This window comes from Squalius cephalus (genome assembly GCF_949319135.1).
Source record: "Squalius cephalus genome assembly, chromosome: 10".
NCBI classification, from domain to species: domain Eukaryota; kingdom Metazoa; phylum Chordata; class Actinopteri; order Cypriniformes; family Leuciscidae; genus Squalius; species Squalius cephalus.
The window spans coordinates 14,719,070-14,740,227 of NC_137131.1; the positions used below are offsets into that span (position 1 = coordinate 14,719,070).

Sequence of the window (21,158 nt, forward strand, 5' to 3'; positions counted from 1 at the left end):
AAATAAATAGTGTTCCAACCAATCACCGACAGGGGGTGGGTGTTGTGAGGTTTTGCGCTCGTGTTCTCCGACTTTGCGTGTACCACCCCCTGTCGGTAATTGGTTGGAACACTATTTATTTTGGGTTTGAGTGGTTGGTGAAACCAATTGTTTTTGTGTGCCTAGGCTGCCTACAGAGACGCGTTTTTTTGACGGCCTGCTTATGGGGCGGGCAGCTAGCGGATCTTTGGGAAAGATTAGATGAATGTGATCATTTATGTTTGGGCCTGAAATCGCTGATACAACCTTTAAAACTGCGTAGTGTTTCTTTACAAAGTGACATCGCCAGCTACTGGCCTGGCATGCATACAGCGTTTTTAGTCGTTTTTGCGGATCTGTGTGAACGGGGTTCATTTTGACAACATTGTTGTCTGGATGCGCAAAAACGCAAAGGAAAAACATTTCCATTTTTAGTTCATCATTGTTGTTAAAATGTACCCTGAGAAATGACATACTATAATCTGGTGATTGTGTGCGTTTGTCAGCGTCTGTTGGTGTAGTGTGAATCGGCCTTTAAGATTGGAATGGAATGTTCCATAATGCACCGATATAAAAATTCTGGTGGCCCGATACTATAAACAGATCATTATTTTCATGTTATATCCAATATCTGCTAAATGCTTGATATTAAAAATGATATACTGTTTGACTAAATAAATTAAAAATAAAACGCTTAAAAAACTTAAATCACTTATTTTAAATGCTACAGATACCATTGCAATGTACAGTATGAACAGTTATTTGACTGTTATTAAACTTTATTTACTTTAACTATAAAATTGAAAACCTTATATATAATATAAAAAATAATATATATATATAAATCTATAAATATTTCATAGGCTGCGCTTTGTGAGTACAGTCTCTATAATTAGAGTTTTTACAAATTCTAAACGTATTTTGCAACATATTTTATCAAAAAGTGGGGGAAACCCTGTGTATTATATGACCCCTTTAAAGTCTAAAATGATTATTATTTGCAAATGTCACAGCTGGTTGCAGTATTGTTCTTAAAATGTCCTCTAGATGGCAGCATATAGTGTTTTAAATTTATTTTGCACTTCAATTGAACAAACTAAGGATACACTTATTTTTGTATTGACTTTTGTAACATAATAAAAATCATAATTTTCATAATTTTCATAATCATAATTCTTACAGCATTTAATGCATGTTTGTCTATATGCAGTCCCTCCTTAGAGAGAAGATACAGCCCTATTGTGGAGACTATAAGGAGCCGGTATTCTTTGTGGAGACGGACACATGCTCAGGTGAAGAGTCCAACCAATGGCAGGCGAGCACAGCCCAAAGTGCTGGTTTCATTTGGCAGACACAAGCTCCGCCGCCTCTCTCTCACCGCCACCTCATTAGGGACCTCAAGATCAGGTCAGTTACTATGACTGCACATTCACAAAATGCTTTGCAACTCTCAAAACGCAATGCAACTTTACCTCTGCCTTTTTAAATGAACAGATTTTGTTTTTACCCCCTCTGTGACTAATAGGCTTAATTAGTAATTAACGAAAACAATCTCTGGAAAATTAATTATCGCTGCTTTGTTTATATTCCTCTGAGAGGGGTTGAGATGGGCTTTATGTACCCTTGGAAACACAAACCTTCAGCATAGATTAACTGTACACTGGGGGGTACTGTTGTGAAAATAAAGTCTTAAATAGATGATAGCATGGAAATCTTTGCTTCTTCCTGTCCACCTCAGAGACTTGCCTGCACTGTCTAGATCAGTGGTACACAGAGTGCCCTCATGTCGCAGCCTGACCCTAGAATATAACACATTTTTCAAATTGTTATTTTTTCCATGTTTTTTCTTCTAATTTGTAATTTTAATTAGTTCAATATATCCCTATGGATATACCAGACATTTGCTTACCCTTTTATTGTTCTTACTACTTATGCATTTCTATTGTCTAAAATACACTACTCAACTTTTGCCCAGATTTTGTCATAATTTGCATTCTGGACATGTTGCCTAAAGACAGAGCCAGTCTTCAGATTTTGGGGGCTCGATGGTGTTTTAAGCCCCCATTGGCTGGCTCCTTAGAGGCAGCTAACCCTACCCTCAACCTTAAACCTACCCATCCCCTCGCTGCCTGGAAGGCGCCGCTGGGGGCTTAAAACACCAAACACCATTTTGGGCAGTCTGTATTTGACAGATTTTGCAAGAAAATTGCATAGTATATGATGGTCACAAGCTTGAGTTCTATCCACTATAATTCTGTTCAGTCAGAGGTTATCAAGCATGTCTGATATTTTGAGCCGATTTTATAACACATTCACTGCTTTTGTTGCATGTTTCCACGTGAGTTTGAATGAAAAGTCTGGTAGTTTGTGATCCTTAGTTGTTTAATGTATAATGTCCATTTAACTCTAACAATTTACAAAGCCAGGAAGTGTACAAAGCCTAGAGTTTAAAAACTGTTCAGATTTTAAATGTTGTGTAGCATGTTCCTGCCTTTAGAGTGAGCATTGGAACTAGGTAGTACTTGGATGTTCTGATTTGATCAGAGGTGGTAATGGGCTTTGTGAGCCACTATATTATATTATTTATGACTAGGCTTGCATTAAATATTGTGCATTATTGCTGCAAAATTCACAACTTCTCTACCATTGGTAGCTTTTGAACTGCAAATGTATGGCTTTTAACAGTCTTTAAAACTGTTTAACACATGTGACCGTATTTAGTCTCTGCAGAGGTTTTTCTTTTGTCTGAAATCTCCTAAAAGGGGAATATCATGAATTAAGTCTATTGTCTGACCAACAGAGGGCAGCATGATCTCAACAGCCTGATTGGTTTAAAAGGGAGTAGGTTTGGGTGTGATGGCCCGTATCCGCTGGGGATAGGTGGAGTTAATTAATTGCCCAATCGGGCCGTGATGGTGTACATGTGCCGATAGCGGGTAATTTGCAGCAGTGGCTCGCCGTATACGGCTACACTATCAAACCCTGCCAGCGCTCTCGCTCAGTAGATAAAAAGGAGCTAATGCGTAATTATCCCTTTGCAAATTGGATTGTTTTAACGAACTGGAGAATATAAGCCCAACCTGATGGAAAGCAATCACTGTTTTTACAGCCAACTCCACCCCATCCCTATGAAGGCAAACCGACAATCTCACTGTATTCTGTTTCTGCGCACATTAGAGTGTCAGTATCACTGCCTTCCTTTTCTATACCTGTAAATTTGCCTATGTCTCTCTGATATTATTGCCACCAAGGTTTTGAAATAGGAAGTTTTGTCTTGTTCCAGTCCAGCCAGGTGATGCATCTTTTTGGTTGGATATGAAGAGAGAGGGGCGAGCGGGAAAGACAGGGCGGGTGATGGAGGGGTTAGCCAGAGGGACTCTGTGCAGGAGATAAGAGTGGCTAATAAAGAGCAAATTGAATTACTAATGAGGAGAAAGAGGGCAGCCGCGTTAAAAACCACCACTAACTGCCTCTCCTCACTGCCATGGCCACTGCCGCGTGACATCTCTTAATTCCTTCTCTGATGAGTGCCCACCACATGTCTCTTTCTCTCTCTCTCTCTCACTCCCTCCCTCTCTATCTGTTTACCGAGGCTGGTTGGTTATCTGTTGGGGGATTTAAAGGGGCATAAACCTAAGTGAGCAGTTAGGAGCGTAATGAATTGCGGGCAGGGGAGAAGCGCCTCGATAATCCCATAAAATAGATAAATGACAGAACACAATAGTGAGGAGATGAGAGGGAGGGAGAAAAGGAGAAGAGAGGAAATGAAGCCGCCTGAAGCGTCTCAACAGAATTTTGGCTTAGGACTCTTGAGGGTTCATACACAAATAAGGGCAACTTAGTGTGCACTGATTTGTCTTCACTCCCTACAGAACAGCTTCATATATTTGTGGATACATTTACATCCTTAGTTATAAGGTCTTCCCATGGTTTGCTGTGGCTATTAGGGATGCTCCGAAATTTTGGCTGCCGGAAATTGCATTTTTGGTTTTTGGCCGAAAGAGAAAAAAGGCCAAAAATATGAGCCGAAAAAATATCCCGGCCCTCACTATTCAGCGCTCAAGTTTCATTCTCGTGCAGCATTTTTGGTAACTTTGCAATCGGCACCACTTCCGAAGATGCACAAAATAAAATTCCACAGGAAGTGGTGAAGTCAAGCAGTGTGACACACAGATCGTTAATGGCGGGTCCTTGTGGTAATTACAGTATGTGGACAGGAAATCCAAACGCTCATCATCTATCAATCTCAAATATGGCTTATCATTTGAAACATGTAAGTAGTAGCAACTTTACATGGCCGCTCACTCTAACGTTAACCTAGATTAAAGTGCGCTATTACAAGTGTTGGTGTGGAGTATGTAAGCTGAAGTATCGTGTGCTGACTGCAAGACACCGAGGCATTAATTAAATATTAATTTAATTAATAATCTATATTAATTAAATGAATATAGATGTGCGATTAGTCGACTAATGGCTTAAATTAACGACTACTTGTCAACTAGAAAACTAGATCCCTCTGATTCTACTAATCAACTAAAGGAAGAATAATGTATTGATATTTAATATTATTTTAATATATTTTGTCCAATATTGGTGTGTTACTTTAAATAAAAGTGTGGTTATTTTAATTTATTGGCTTGTATTTTTTAAAATTCAGATTCAGTAAGAATATTGAATTTAATTAAAAAGTCGAATAATAATAATACAAATAAAAAAAAAAAAAAAGAAATGTAAAATAAGAATTTTCGGTTTCGACCCAGAATTTTTATTTCGGTGCATCCCTAGTGGCTACATATCGTCCTATACCGTTTTTCAGGTTTTCACAAACAGCTGTTTCACAATCTTAATTTTTTACTTTCTCCTCCTTTTTTTTTTTTAAATTAGATTTTTTAATTAAATAACCAAAACCTGTTTGTTTGCTGAACATTTTGTTCATAGGATATGTAAGTTATGTAGATTCACTGACGGTAAAAAACATGGGATGGGCATTTTGAGTTGGTTTTGTACTATTTTTCTTTAACATAAAAAATGTTGACATACATGAAATTAGTCAATTACTCATGTATTTTTCAAAACAGTAAACACATTTATTATGTTACAAAATATTTCCATTTACAATAAATGCTGTTCTTTTTGTCTTTCAAATTCATTAAATAATCCTGTAAAACAGAACAACGGATTTCAGCATTGATAATAATAAGAAATGTTTCATATTAGAAAATCAGCTTATTAGATTTTTAGATCATGTGATGCGATAGACAACCTGAAAAAATCCAGAATCCTGGTTTTAGTATTTATTTTTGTTTTTACTTAATTATTATTAAATAGTAAAAAAAACAAAAACAACAACCTGTAATCTTTTTTTTTTTTCTTGTAGACTTTATAGGAGCATTATATTGGTAATGTGCAATGTGGTGTACATATCTGAGTGTGGCTTCAGATCTCCTCCTCATGCGTGTTTGTGTAGGCAGCCTCTCCATGTGTTAAAGCGATTAACTTAAGGGAGAGTTTCTGTGGCTTTATTTGGTAGGATGTATACACCCCCACCCTACCCCTTCCATTCCACACACTCAAATACACACTAAATTTCAGGTCAAAGTTTTAACATCTCTGCAAATGATTGGGATTTTAATGTGTAAATCAGAGGGCAGTGTGTATCTTGTTCAGGTGGCAATCTCAGGTATACATTGCATGCACTGACCTGCTTGTGCATCGATATGGAAGGTTTACGATTAAGTTATGATTTAGTTGGACACATCGCTCTTCTCGTAAATGCATACTCGCATAGTCATGTTACCTCAATTCCACAAACGTGCCTATATTCACACCTTAGCCCTGACCACCTCCATAGGGGTCCTATTACAAAATTTGCACCTTTTTATTTAACCATAAATCACTTGTCCGGTCTTTCACAGCTCTGATCTCACTGACATTTCACACTCTTTCTGTTGGTGCCGTCCCTCACCATCTCATGTAAAGTTTACATGCATGCAGGCGGTGGCCACACATGCAAATGTCAACAGCGCCTAAATATAGGCTTGTAACCTTAATCTTTTAGGTTTTACCTAGTTTTTGTATTTTTGTAAAAAAAAAAAAAAAAAAGAGCAATGCAGGATTTATGATCTGTGATCATGTACATCACGTCATTTCAATTTGGAGGAGGTGTGCAGAGGCATTTTAATCTATGCATAGCTGTAGCCTTATTCAGAGGGTCCCTACACAGTGCTCATTCCTACCTATACAACAAGCAAGGGATATCTATAGAAGTTCAGGTCATTCGACAAAATTTGTTTTGTCTCGTAAGCATGTATTATGTTCGTTGTAAAGTGCAGTGTAAGGAAGGTAATGTTTTACATAGGGTTTGTGTATATGTTGATCCTGTCTCATTTATTTTCCCCCCGATTTTTATCCTCATGCATTACATTCTGTCACTTTATTGGCAAATAGTATAATTTCCATTGATTAACGCAGTGCTTTACCCCTCATTGCACAACTGCACACTCAGTCAACGTTAAAAAACGTGCACACGCCTGGCAATTGGGGGTACTCTAACATATGGCAAGCTATCACATGACCCATTACAAAAAAATCATTAAAAAAATTATGGTAGATTTTTAAGTGTTCTCTTATGCTCACCAGGGATGCATTTATTTGATTAAAAATACAGTAAAAACAGTAATAGTGTGAAATATTATTCCAATTTAAAATAACTATTTTAATGTATTTTAAAATGCAATTGATTCCTGTGATGTAAAAGCTTAGTTTTCAGCAGATACAAATTATTACAAATATTACAAAATTACATACAGATTCTTTGATTTATTAAAAAGTTCAAAAGAACAATGAATATTTGACATAGTAATGTTTTTTTTTTAAACATTTTACAGACCTTTTTCAGTATGAATGGATAGACAATCTCTTTCTCCCTCTCCCTCTCCCTCTCCCTCTCCCTCTCCCTCTCCCTCTCCCCACTATATATAGTTTTTTTTTAAGCATTAGCGCTGGAATGTCGTTTTGTATTATCCCATCCCAATTAAACCCCCTGCTGGCAATCATACACAGATTGTAAATTTTAGAGGTGACAGCCAGTGCGTCAGTCTCCACTCGCCCTTAAGCGTTCATTCCTTATGTGGTTTGTTTGTTTATTTTAGTTTGTTTTTTTGCATCACTCACTAGTTCACACTTCCTTTAGTTTCTGCCACTTTTTTTCACACCACTGCTGCTCCCTCATCTGCTGGATCTCATTCCCAGCTCTCCCACACCTCCTGTTCTTACATGTGTCTCTTCCATATTGAGTAAGCATCCCAGCTCCAGTCGTGTAATATATACCCTGTTTATGATAAATGTGTGTCAGCCGGCCCTGGTTTACTTGATCCACATGCCCTCCTGATCCTAGGTTAGCACTGCGATTAAAAAAGCAGGAAACCTACTGTGGAACTCTGCGGTATTTGTATACTGTTAGCGATGGATATGCGGTTACATTGCAGTTGTATGGATACAACTTTGTGTGTGTGTGTACCGGGTGAAAGCGAATAGGGAAAAGAAGCACAAATAAAACAAGTATAATGTGAATGGTGGATGAATCTGAGTGCAAAAGAAATAGTAGTTATTTTTGAGGGCCTGCATACTGTCACCCGAGAGATATTTGCTCTAAATACCATAATGCCACAGTGGTTTCATCAACTGCATCAGTCACGCTTGCACTCGCACACCGTCGACCCTCAGTCTCTGGGATGAACATTCTGCTCATTCCACCTCACTTTCTCAGGCCCTGCATGTCAAGCAGATGGGCCAACTTGCACTTTAATGGTTGTAATCTCTTCCCTTCACCAGTGTCCACTGAATAAACATCCAACTACTCAAATTTGTGCTCTATACGGGTCCTGGCACGCACACACCAACCTGCTCGTAATGTATCCAGCAGGCCTGTCTTTGGGAAGACCACCCACCACCTGTTAACAGCTATTGTGTGTGTGTGTGTGTGTGCGCGGATTTTCTGCAGTATATCTCAACTTGTCTGTCCCTCAGCTGTCTGTTGTCAGTTTTTCCCTGTCTGCTTGTTGTTGGTACAATTGCTAATAACTTTCACCATGTTCTCTGCATCTACATTCATATTTAAAAGGTGTCATCCCCACAGTCCAAGATTTTGCAACAACTAAGTTAGAAAGGCAATTTTTGAGACCACTGACACATTAAAGGAGAACTCCGGTCAATTTTAACATTGAGCTCATTTTTTTGTCAATTTGGAGTGCTGTCAATACAGAGAACAACGACAAAAACTTGACTCCCTGCACGACAAAAATCGGTGTTGCCTACACCGTGTTATCCTCTTTTTAAAATTTGATTCCTTCAGAGTAAACACGAGTGAATCTGACTGCAGTAGATGTGAAAGAAATTGATAAAAATGATGTTATTTAAGCCAGCGCAAATACCTGTATTTACATCCTGTTTTCGGTTGAAGTCCAAAGTAGTCGATTGCCGAGTTCACTGCAGTCAGATTCACCCGTGTTCACTCTGAAGGAATCACTCACATGACCTGTGCACTTGTAATGACACATCAAGGATGTTAAGAGGCTAAAAGCAGGTTTAAATATTGCCCCATTGAAGTCAACAGGGTGCAAATTTTAAAAAGAGGATAACACGGTGTAGGCAACACAGATTTTTGTCGTTGTTCTCTGTATTGACAGCACTCCAAATTGACAAAAAAATGAGCTCAATGTTAAAAATTGACCGGAGTTCTCCTTTAACACTAAAAGTGCAGTACTGGCTCTCAGGACACACAGGTTGTATTTACACTACAAGCTTAATGTGGAGTTCAGTTTTTATTTTGGTATTCCATTTTTTTTTTTTTTTCATTTGTTTATATTCACTTAAGACTTAACAGACTGTGTTTGTATTAATGACAAACACTAGACCGTCAGTCAGTCTTTAACACGAAAGCCACCATACATTACCGTTCAAAAGTTTGGGATCAGTAAGATTGTTTTTTTTTTTGTTTTTTTTATAAATGAATGAATTCTAGCAATTAAGGGCACATTAAAATGATCAAAAGTGGCAGAAATATAACCGTTATTTTAAATTGTGATAATATTTCACACTATTACTGCTTTTAACTATTTTTGATCAAATAAATGCAGCTTTGGTGAGCAAGAGTTATTAAAAAATATTTAAACAACCCCCAAAACTTTGAATAGCACTGTCCATATGATTTATTTGATTAATTATTTTGTTGATCATATTTGATTTATTCTTTAGATTTGTTGTAAAAATTCATGCATTAATTTTCTTTATTGCATGTGTGCTGATTGACATCTCATACATTATTACTATGTTTTAGACATGCACAGATACAAGTAATTTACAGTGGATATTAATTAATTATAAATCTAAATCTTAAGTTAAAATATATTTTAAGATATTCAAAAATCAGAAGGAGGAAATTGGTTGATCATGTTATTGTGGCAATGGGCATCATAGAACACAGAAAATATTTTAGCATGGTAGCTTCTCTATATAAATAGATGTTTACAAATCATTTGGTCAGAATGTAGTAGCATACCACAGCAACACCCAGTATACAACCACAGGACAACGGATCAACCTCAAACTGTTTAACCAAAAGACCTCTGTGCTCGACATGGATTCCCAGTGTGTAATGTGTGTACAGTCACTGACAGACGTAGAGAGACATTATCCAGTGCTCTTGTGCCTTGCTCCTCTCCTCTGTGGTGGCGGGGCTCCAGGCTTCTGGCTGCTCTCTTGTCAAACTGTCAGCTGGCCATAATTAAAGCTTCTCACGGTTCGGCCTTGCGTGACACACCCAGGCAGCAACGCAACTAACAGCCACCTGCCAGGCACACCCGTCCCCTGCACTTATGTGTAAACTGCATGTGAGCACCTGCAGATTAAGTGGAACTTTGAGATGAGCGTCTAATATAAGCTTACATGGGAAATGTATAAGGACAAACAGAAATAGAAATTGTGTTTATTGTCAGAGTGGAACTGGTTTTGTGTTTGTGCGGTAAAGGGTTGGTGTGTGAGATCATTTGTTGAGTGTTTGTGCCAGCAGTTGAAGGCTAAGTGATGAAAAGTGTAATCTAAACTCCAGTGAAACGGGACACTGCGCTTACAGTCTTTCCTTCCCTGTTTTGGGGGTAAATGTTTTCTTGGTATCCCGAGGGGTCTCCAGTAACCCAAGGGACAGAATAAATCAGAAACCTTAAACAGACCATGACTGCTAATTTTTAAGAACATACACGCCATTTTCTGCCACCAACACATGCATTGTGTGGGTATGTGTCCAGGTTCTTGGGACTTAAAACATGCATTTGTGAAGTGTCAGTCCAAATATAGCTTTACTTGACTAATTAATGTTGACACGAGTGATTGTCATCATCTAGTTTCTGTGGCGATTATAACTAATTGCTGTATATCAATTACCATGTCCAGTAATCGCCAATAATAATTATGATTATAAGCTAAATATAATTAGTTCTTAATTGTAATAAAATGCATGTATATAAATACAATTGTAGCCCAAACCACACACACATATTATAAAATATTATATATTTAAAAACATAATGTGTGTGTACACACACACACACACACACACACACACACACACACACACACACACACACACACACACACACACACACACACACACACACACATATATAATGTATATGCAGCAAATCAGCATATTAGAATGATTTCTGAAGAATCATGTGAATTTATTCAAATAGAAAACGATTATTTTAAATTGTATATATTTCACAATATTACTGTTTTTACTGTATTATTGATTAAATAAATGCAGCCTTGGTGAGGATAAGAGACTTCTTTCAAAAACATAAACAAGTTGAAATGTTTCCAAACTTTTGACAGGTACTGTATAAAAAATATAATATTTATAATAATGACGATAATTATAATAAACTTATAATCAAACTTATATAATCAAACTTTTTTGCACTAATATTTTGACCAAACTGCCCACTTTGCTGTTATTTAACTGTACTTTTTGTTGCACAACATTGGTTTTAAGACCATGGCAAGTTTCCTACAAATGGCACGTTATAATATTACCTCTTGCCCAAGCCCTTTAAGTTTCCCTTTTCCAGTAATCTGATCTTAGCAGTCCCTCCCATGCACCCTTCATCTGTCCACACGGTGTGAAGTGTTACCATAATAATCACAGTAAATTGGTATTACGTAGGAGGCAGACTCTGCAGTCTAAGGCCAGCCAAACATATCTATAATGAGGCTTTTTGGCCCTCTCTGAGAGTGGATAGGATTGGAGTGGGTCAAGCTCATGGGGTTAAAGGTCTTCTAATGGTAGGTGTCACAGAAAGAAGACCTAGAGATTAAAGGCCCGGGTATACTTCTTTCTCCGGGTTCCTCTCCGTCAAAGTATAGTCCTTTGACTGTGAGCGCAAACTGATTTCTGATCTATTATTCAAGCGCCCAAGTCTCTACTTTGGGCTTAAAGGGATAGTTCACCCAAAAATGAAAATTCTGTCATCATTTACTCACCCTCAAGTTGTTTCAAACCTGTATGAATTTCTTTTTTTCTGCTGAACACAAAAGAAGATATTTTGAAAAATGTCTGTAACCAAACAGTTGATGGACCCCATTGACTTCCATACTAGGAAAAAAAAAATACTATGGAAGTCAATTGCAGTCTAAACACATTGATGCTAATTGCCGAATGTCAAACCTAGTCTGCAGATTTTGGGCAGTCAGAGATGACCGTTTTCACAAAAAATAAATAAATAAATAAATAAATCACAATGTCTAATGGACACAGACGTTTAGCTTCAGACTGTGATTGCATCCAGTCGGAGGATATCAAACATGTTTGATATTTTGAACCGATCTTTGAACACATTGTTTTTATTTGTCATCCTTCACCTACCAATTAAGCATGTTTCTGCGTGGATTTGTTATGCTCGGAACAACTCGAAAGTCAACCATTTATAAAGTGTATGAAGCCTAGTGGTTTCAAATCTGTTAAAAGTTTAGAAGTTGTGTAGTGTATTCCAACCTTGAGTTTTTCAACTTGTTTCATAGCCAAGGTTATGGACTCATAATATCTACATTCTTTTTTTGTTCTAAATTCTGCCGATCTATAATAAAATCTCAGATCTATAAGTAAAATCATTAGTTCATTTATATGATATGAGAGATGACTGATGAAAGACAGGTGTGTGAAGAAAGAAGAGGAAGTGTAAGAATTAAGTGGACTGATTAATATCCATTTATATTTTCGGCTGTGGTTATGTGAGCCCACATATGTTCATATCATTTTTAGTAACCATATCCGAGAACAGTTTCAACACATCGCAGTCAATTACAGGTCTTGCAGGCAAAGTATAGCCATTTACACCACCTTCTCTGATGCAGTCTCGCTCGGTTTTTGGCCTTTGATCTGCCTTGTTCATTCTGTCCAAGTTGCAAGTGACCAAGTTGCCAAGTTACTTCACAAGTTGCTAATTACAAACCCAGAAGCCCATGTAAATGTGACTCTTAAAGCTGTGACTCTTAAACTTTGACTCTGAAGTGTCAATTTCTGTGCCACTAGTGACCAAACTAAATGGCAAAATATATATATATATTTTTTTGTTATTTTTTTAAAGGGGTGATGAACTGAGAACTCAAATTTTCCTTGAGCTTTTGACATATAAGAGGTCATCATACTATAAGAATATCCTGTTCGTTTCAGAACTGAAAACTTGCTTGTTAGTCCAATAAAAGCTTTTATTGACACCAGGCACAGCGAACGACAGGTTTTTCAAAGTGGGGATCTATGACTTAAAAGGGTATCAAACCCCGCCTCCGCAGAAGATGATCAACGCCTACTTCAACACTGCCTGTTTAGCCCCGCCCACCGATTCACGCATTACACGAAACTCATTATAATATGCAAAACTGTTATCCAATCATAGCAGTGGCCGTTTACTTCCAAGTCTTCAATGCGGCACGCCCATAAAAACCGAGCGTTTCAGGAGTGAGGCTCAAAACCAGGGTAGAAAATAGCCTATTACTTATTCATTTTGATGTTTTTTAATGTAAAAACCAAGCGAACATCATAAGTCGACCTGAGACAACAATATAAAAAAATTAAAAAAGCCAGTTCATGACCCCTTTAACCTACCACTGGCCACTTTCACACAGCTGCAGAATATGGTTGTCAGTCCTGTATTTGAGTCCTTAATACGGTTAGGTTCACACAGTTCAGCAATTACGAGTGTGACAACCACACGGCACATTCTGTAACCAAACTCATGAGTCACAGATGTCAATTTTCAGGACTCACAAACATATTCTCGGAAAACGTGCTGTGTGAATGGAACCGGACTGGATAACTAGTTGTCTGTCCCGTCATACAGTGCAAGAGAGCTGCTCTGCGCACAAACACGTGTCTACCATGTGTTGTGGGTTTTCGTGTGTGCTTTCTTACAGTGATGGAGATATCAGCTGTGTGTCGTCTGAAGTCACTGTTTTGCACCGGTCATTTGTGTGTTCTATGCGTGAGCGGCGTGAAAAGACTGCCGGTGTAGTGACAAATTGGGTCCCCCCTGAAATCGGGTCTCCTTTAGGACCCCAAGCGATCCCATTGGTTCAAATTGCTTTTAACTTTTTGTTTCAACTATTTAATAATGACCATTTATGCATTATATTTGTGTTTTCGTACGCATTATATAGTAAGCTATGCATATTTTAAATTAATATAATTTGTATATACTTAGGAAAATCAGTAACTGACAGTTTGGGGAGACCCGATTTCGAGGGAGGACCCGATTTTGCATGACACCGGTTAATACAAATTTTATCGCTGAACTTGGACTCTTGTCGTATCAAAAGTGTCGTATATGGACGTCGCCATAATTGATATTACTTTGGCCACTGTCACTATGGTTACTAAGAAAATACGGACTTGACTCCCATTACACGTTCATACAGACAGTTTTCGAGGCGCTACCGTAAATTGCTGTTTGAATGGGACATTTCGAGACTCGATCCCCCAACTGAAAATGTGAATGTAGTTAATATTAATTATAAAGTCAATATGTAGTTGATAATGGATTTCTCTTTTTTTACACATTTATATTGCATTCTTTGTTGCACACTACTTTTCAGAAGTTTCGGCTCAGTATTTTATTTTTTTGTTTTAAAGAAGTTAGTACTTTTATTCAACAAGGATGCATTAAATGCATTAAATTGGTCAAAAGTGAATGTAAAGCAATTTAAGATTTATTTTTCAAATAAATTATATTCTTTTGAACTTGCTATTCATGAAAGAATTTTCAAAAATGTTAACTATTTTCAAACACTGATAATAAGAAATGTTTCTTGAGCACCACATCAACATTTAGAATGATTTCTGAAGGATCATGTGACACTGAAGACTGGAGTAGTGACTGCTGATAATTCAGCTTTGTCATCACAGGAATAAATTACATTTTAAAATGTATTAAAATAGAAAATAGTTATTTCAAATTGTAACAATATTTCACAATTTTGACTGTATCAAATAAATGCAGCCTTGTTAAATAAGTGACTTCTTTCAAAAACATTATCTGAAAATCAAAAATCTTATTGACCCCAATTTTTGAATGGTAGTGTCCATATACATAGGATTGTGTTCCCCCAATGCAAAATATTATATGTACTTCCATTCCACAGTGTGTGAAGAGGGTGATTGACTTGTTTACCATAAACAAACTTGACCCTGTGGCCCTAAGAATCTTCTAGAATTGCTTCATTTCACTGCACATATGAATTACATGGTTTGTGGAAAAGAAAAATCTAAACAATCAATAGGGGATGTCAATAAAACAACCGCAGTTCAATTCAACTGGAGCTTGTGTTACTCTCAACGCCCTCCATATGCTTGAATCAACTTCTGCGACCATAGGCTAATGGTATATTTTTATCCCTTCCTCTCCCTCTATCTTTCCTTCTTTATGACGGAGTGATGAAATTCTCCTAATTAACTGGCTGGCTGTAGCTGCCAGAAAAGCCATCCAGGGGCTAGAGTACACACATACCTCCCAAACCCACAGTCCGCTACACCTGGCCCACGGCCCATGACGGAGGGGTGAACTGGGAAACCCGACCCTAATCACTCTCAACTTTCCAGTGGCCCAGACATCGGAGCTCACGCTCTATTCTGGGCTTGAGAAGTAAGCCAGCAAACCATGCAGGCATCCCTTCATTCGCCTTTCTCTGTCCCTGCTGTTCTTAGTGTCTGACCCGGCCCGTTTTCTGTCTGTAATTCCGCTTTTTTTTCTTTGTGATGGTTTTCTTTTGCACAGTCCTAAGTTTCGCTCCATCACACCCCCTTTCTATGCCCCCCCTCACTCTGTCTCAATCTTTATTTTGCTCTCAGGGGAGCAGTTAAGTACCTTCAGACCTCTTAGAGGCTCCTGGCCACGATTGGCATGCAAGTTCCATGGCTCAACATCCCCTATCCAAGTAAGCTCCGTAAACCCTGCGTGTACACACACACACACACACACACACACACACACACACACACACACACAGAGACAGAGAGAGAGAGAGACTACACCAACAAGCTATCTCAGCCATCCTCACAGGTGGTTGTCCAAATTTAAAACCGCAAGCTGTGTGTGTGCGTTATGCTGGGAAATGTGTGGGAGCTTGTTTAACACACAAAGCTCACAGACTGATAGACAGATGAAATCTGGGAAGCGAGTGATATGTCAATGGAAGCCCCCTCAGCTTTCTCTTTCACTTTCTATTCATCCAAATTTTTGTTTTTGCTTTCTTTTTTTCCTGATTTTAAACTTCTGTATCAGTTTTGTAAATTGTAATAATTGTGATTGTGCAGTGCTTTTTAACTTGTTTTGCTTCAGGTTCAGAATTTCTGTGGGGCATCAAAGGATGTACCAAAACCGCAATAAAATTGTTTATTGTATACTATTAATCATTATTTTAATGAATTAAACATTTTTGTTTTATTTTGCTAATTTGTTACCATTAATTTTTATACATACAATAAAAATATTACAAAATACTAAATTAATATCAGGTCAACACTGGCCTTGTAGTCAGATTAACCAGTTTTGACTTCTAAAGATCTTGAATTTTATTTTATTTTATTTTATTTTATTTTATTTTATTTTATTTTATTTTATTTTATTTTATTTTATTTTATTTTATTTTATTTTATTTTGCACGTGCACACACACACACACACAAAAAAACCTTTTTTTTACATCTATATTTGTGAGGATATTCATTGACATAATGCAATCTCTAGCTCCTTACCCTAACCCCACCCATCACAAATACGTGCCTAAGCTGAACCCTTACCCTAAACCTACCCTTAACGTAATAAACTTATCCCTAAAACCAAGTCTTGAGCCTAAATGTCCTAACTTTACTCACTTTGTCCTCACTCTGATAGTCTAATACTAAAACTGGTTATCACAAAGATAGTTGTACAAGTACACTGTAGTGTGTGTAAGTAAAATCAACACACTAGGAATGAACTACTCTTTTAGATACCAAGTATGAATGTTATACCTACATGGAATTATACTATATGTTCAAATTCTCTGACCATGAGTACACAAGTACATACTGGAGCCTCACTAACACCGAATGCGGTTCTCAACTGGAGGGCCACGACCCAAAAAAACCCCACATAATTAAGCATAGGATATAAATAAACCGGCTTATTAACTAAAAATGAAATAAATACTTAAAAACCCTTTGAATTTGTTTGTGTGTGTGCGCGCACACACTTTTTCTGTGTGAGTCTCCATTTAATTATGGATGATTGTTTGTGTTTGTCTGTCAGCCTGCACTGTTGTTAAAGGACTTTAAGATAACTGCTAATTCCACTCCTGCAGTATCGATCTGCTGGGTATAGTTTTATAGGCTCCCACTCAAGCTACATAATTAATGCTTAACGTATTCAATTAGTAAGCTTTGCTCTGAACTGAGAGAGTAATTGAGTCCAGTCTAGCAGGAAGGGCATATTACAGTATGTGTTTGTGTAATTATTATTTTTTTTCCCTTGAGTTGGAGTCTTGACTCCCTGCACATGTTCGATGGGATGGAGGTTTGAGTCGGACATATATCATGTCCTGATTCCATTGCCTTCATCTCCTTACCACTTTTTTAAAGGCAAACTCTGTGCTAGAGATTTTACCACTATAATGTAGCTCATCTATTAGTTTTATTCCCACTGGTGAAATCATTGCACCTGTCTCAGGACATGATTCCGGCTGCTATTTCTGCACCTGTATCAGTTCGCCGCACACCATCCAGACATCGGCACAGACTAGGTCAGGGAAATCTGCCAAAACAATTGCAGATCCTCTTTCATTTCTCTGAGTGTTCCAGAGTTAGTTAGTTATCCATTTCTTTTTATGCTCACTGTCTCCATGCTGCACTTTAAATGACCCACTACATTCAGCCTTGTTTTAGGTGTTGATTTTCCTCTTTTTGATGTCCTTTCTCATCTTTTGAAATGAATCAAACTCATCATACATACATCTCTTTCTACACGAAAACACTATGTATTGTGTTGTTCTATTATATCCAGTATTACCAAGTATGAAAGAACTTTTGTATCAAGGTGTGAAAGATCTTTTTTGATCATTACTAATCATCACCTGCAGAGGGAGCTCTTTTACAAGGGCCCATTGGTCATTTAAACCAGTTGATGATTTGGTCAGTACATACTGAAAGACTGAAGCTTCATCTGTTGTACCCGTTTAGTAAATTTGTCTTCTGAAGTAACTTATTAATTGTTCGCAAAAACGTTTCTTGACTATGATTCTTGAGACATGGGACAAATATGTCCCAGAGTGGCAGTGTGAATGACAATAGTTTGGCTGAGAATATGGTCGAGGGTCTTTCCCACACCTGTGCACTAAGAGCGTTCCTCTCTGTTGACAGGAATCACATATCTCACACACTCATGCACCATCCAAATAAAGAATCTCGGTAATTAGAGGAAGACATGAAGCACACTGACCACATGTGAATTTAGAGATTGTGATCTAAAGATAGTCTTTGTCACTTTTTAAAATATATTGGTGTCTCTCATATAATAAAGTTTACTGATATATATATATGAGTTCCTTTAAAATTAAGGAATAGTTCATCCCAAAAAAATAGAATTCTGTCTTGTTGTTCCAAACCTGCATCGTTCTTTTTGTTTTGTTTTGTTTTTTCTTTAATGGAACACAAAAATTTAAACAGCCATGGTCAGCGTGAAGATCTGCCTGAATATTCTTCAAAATATCTTTTTTTTTTTTTCTCAGAAAAAAGAAAGCCATACAGATTTTGAGGAACATCACAATAAGTATGTAAATTGTGGTAAATAATGACATTTTTGGGTAAACTTCCTTTAATGTAGAAAACCAATTGCTTTTACAGGTTGTGATTGTCTAATTTACTATGAGAAGGGATTCCGTAACATATGTGGATTAAATAATAAGAAACCATAACCTTTTTGTGTGTGTGTTCTGGTGTGACACAATTATATGTGGTTTTGCACATTATGCTGTGTGTTATAGTATGTGTGCATTTGTTGTTCGTTTCCTCTGTGAGCAGCACCAAAGTACAGAGATAGGGAGAGAGAGGAGCTGGATGGTATTGATCAGGGCCAGTTCATTTTCTGTTGTCCCCGGTGAGTTGCTCTGTGGGAAATAGCTAGTTTGTCTCCTGTCAGGATGGCTGTAGAGCGACCTGGGTTTCATCCTGGTTAGTGATAGTCACTTATCTGGTCAGGCTTTGCAAATATACTGTCTGTGATCTACTGCTAATAACTTCACACACATCACTCATTATATATGAATTTACTTCATTTCTATAAATCATATCAATCTTTAACAGATGCACAATAATGCTGGTCATGTTCTTAACAAGAAACGTCAGCCAGAACAGTGTAATGTGTGAAGAAACCTCTATTATTTCTTTTAGATTGCCATTGAGACACCATCACAGTAATCTTCAGAAATATAATGTAAAAGACTACTTCTAGGTATATTGTATATTTTGTGTTGTGTACATGGTTCTGCTATCAAGCTGGCAAATGGTACACCATTCAGTATGGTGTATTATTGCCTGACACAGACTGATTTATTCACAATTTTATTCAAATTCATCCATAAGTGACAGCAGATCCCATGTGGAAGAGTCACACTTTTAGGGACAGTGGGCGACGTTATATCGATTGTGTGTAGTGGTGAATCGGTCCTAAACACTAGTGGCTTTAGTGGTTAAATGTTTTGCGTTTTCCTTTCCTCACACCACTGCTGTGCTTTATGTTGTTACACTGTCCAATTCCTTTTTTCATTCTTTATTATGCATACAAATATTTTTTAATCAAATGAAGCTTTTTATTTAAATTTTTTCAATATATATTTTTGTTGCTGAGTTTTGTGTGTGTGAGAGGTTAATACAGCATTAGTTAATATTATATTTGAGCGGTTTAATAAATATAGTCAGGCAGGCTGTCTCATTATAAGTCCTGTGGCATGCAACCGTCACCCAATCTAATGTTGCACAAGTCATGGCCTTTTCACATGGAACACTGCCCGCAGATTTTAAGAAACCATTGAGAGAAACACAATTTATGATCATCTTTTACAACAGGACTAGACAGACAACTGTGCAGGTATGAGTATAGGAGGGGATATCTAATAGAAATATTATTTTGCTGCATGCTGCATATTGAGTTAAAGTGTTTAAGACAGTTGTAAACTGATTGTGTGATATGTAACAAGATATTTTTATGGTCTAAACGATAGTGTTCCTTAATGCAGCTCTGCGGTTAGTGTTAGTGAATACCACCTGGCCTATTTTAAGCTGCACTGATTTGTCCCTCTCCCTGCCCTGCCAGGGCACTTGTCATGTCCCGGATCCCCTTTCATGGCATTCTCCACTTAACGAGTTTGTGGATTTTAATGACCAAAGTTTGAGGTGAAGCCTCTGGACACTGTCACTCTTTTTTTCCTCCCTCCCTTTCCTTTTGCCTTCACCCTAATGAAAAAGTTGTAGATTTTGTCATTGCTTGGCACAGATCCCGTGCCTGGTGGGTATCCTGGTGCTAGATCTGGTAGTAACTCCTCCCGAATGACACGTCTGAGGTTAGCTGTGCAGATAAACTGAAGGTCAGTGGCTTACCCTTTTTCAATGCCCTTGCTGTTGTCCTGGTGACATTGAGGGCAGCTGCTCCAGCGGTTTGGTGCCATCCTCTCTGCCCACTCTGAACAGATGCCTGTTCCCCTTCGTGCCAGCCTTACCCAGAGGGACCAATTAAAGCTACAGCAGCTGCTGGCATCGATGCCAGTTAGAGCGGAAGGAGGAGTGTGAATTGATGATGAGATGTGAAGGGACTTGAGACGAGAGGGACAATAACACGTCCAGTACTTTCTGTCTTCTTAACACCTGCTTGACACTGAAAGGTCCAGGTGTAAAGACAGGTCTTTGCACTCACCAAACCTGGCATTCCAATACTGACCTTTCCCCTGTGATCCCATATATATATATATATATATATATATATATATATATATATATATATATATATATAGGGTTTGAAATTAACACCCGCCAAATGCAGGTAAAAATCAACTGTGGCGGGTAACGCTGTCAAATCACTAGACAAGTTGGTGTTTACTTATTATGTTTACTCACTTTGCTGGGGAAGTTCGTGTAAGCCAAATCTGCTAAAATTTAGCGCAAATACTCAACTTGAGTCATCATGATATATTAAATACAGCGTATTGCGCAGAATCTGTGAATATCTGGCTTACTTGAACATGCACGTCATTACGCAACAAATAACGGCGCGCTTGTTCATTTTCATTAAAGCAATAGTTAAGATTAAAAAGCATTTGGTTAACAGAAAAGACATTGTTATTTTCAAACATCCTACATTTTTTTTATATTATTTGTACTGTATTGATCTGTCCACCTAAATCAAAATATTTTTTTTTGAGGAGGATGAAAGAGAAAGGGAGGAGATGGCTGGATGACAGGATTTTTATATATATATTATAAATATAAATATTAATATAAATATATTTATGTTAAATTTGGATCAAGTAACACTGAAGACTGGAATAATGACTGCTGCAAATTTG

General features: G+C 37.6%; 1 protein-coding gene across 1 annotated transcript in view; it reads left to right on the forward strand.

Annotated features, from left to right (window-relative positions):
- The window catches only part of zc3h3 (zinc finger CCCH-type containing 3), a 72,375-nt gene that overhangs the window by 3,291 nt on the left and 47,926 nt on the right, over positions 1-21,158 (forward strand). The window contains exon 3 of the mRNA XM_079882541.1: positions 1,229-1,425. Within this exon, the coding sequence (XP_079738667.1) occupies positions 1,229-1,425 (197 nt within the window). The remainder of the gene's footprint in view (positions 1-1,228; positions 1,426-21,158) is intronic.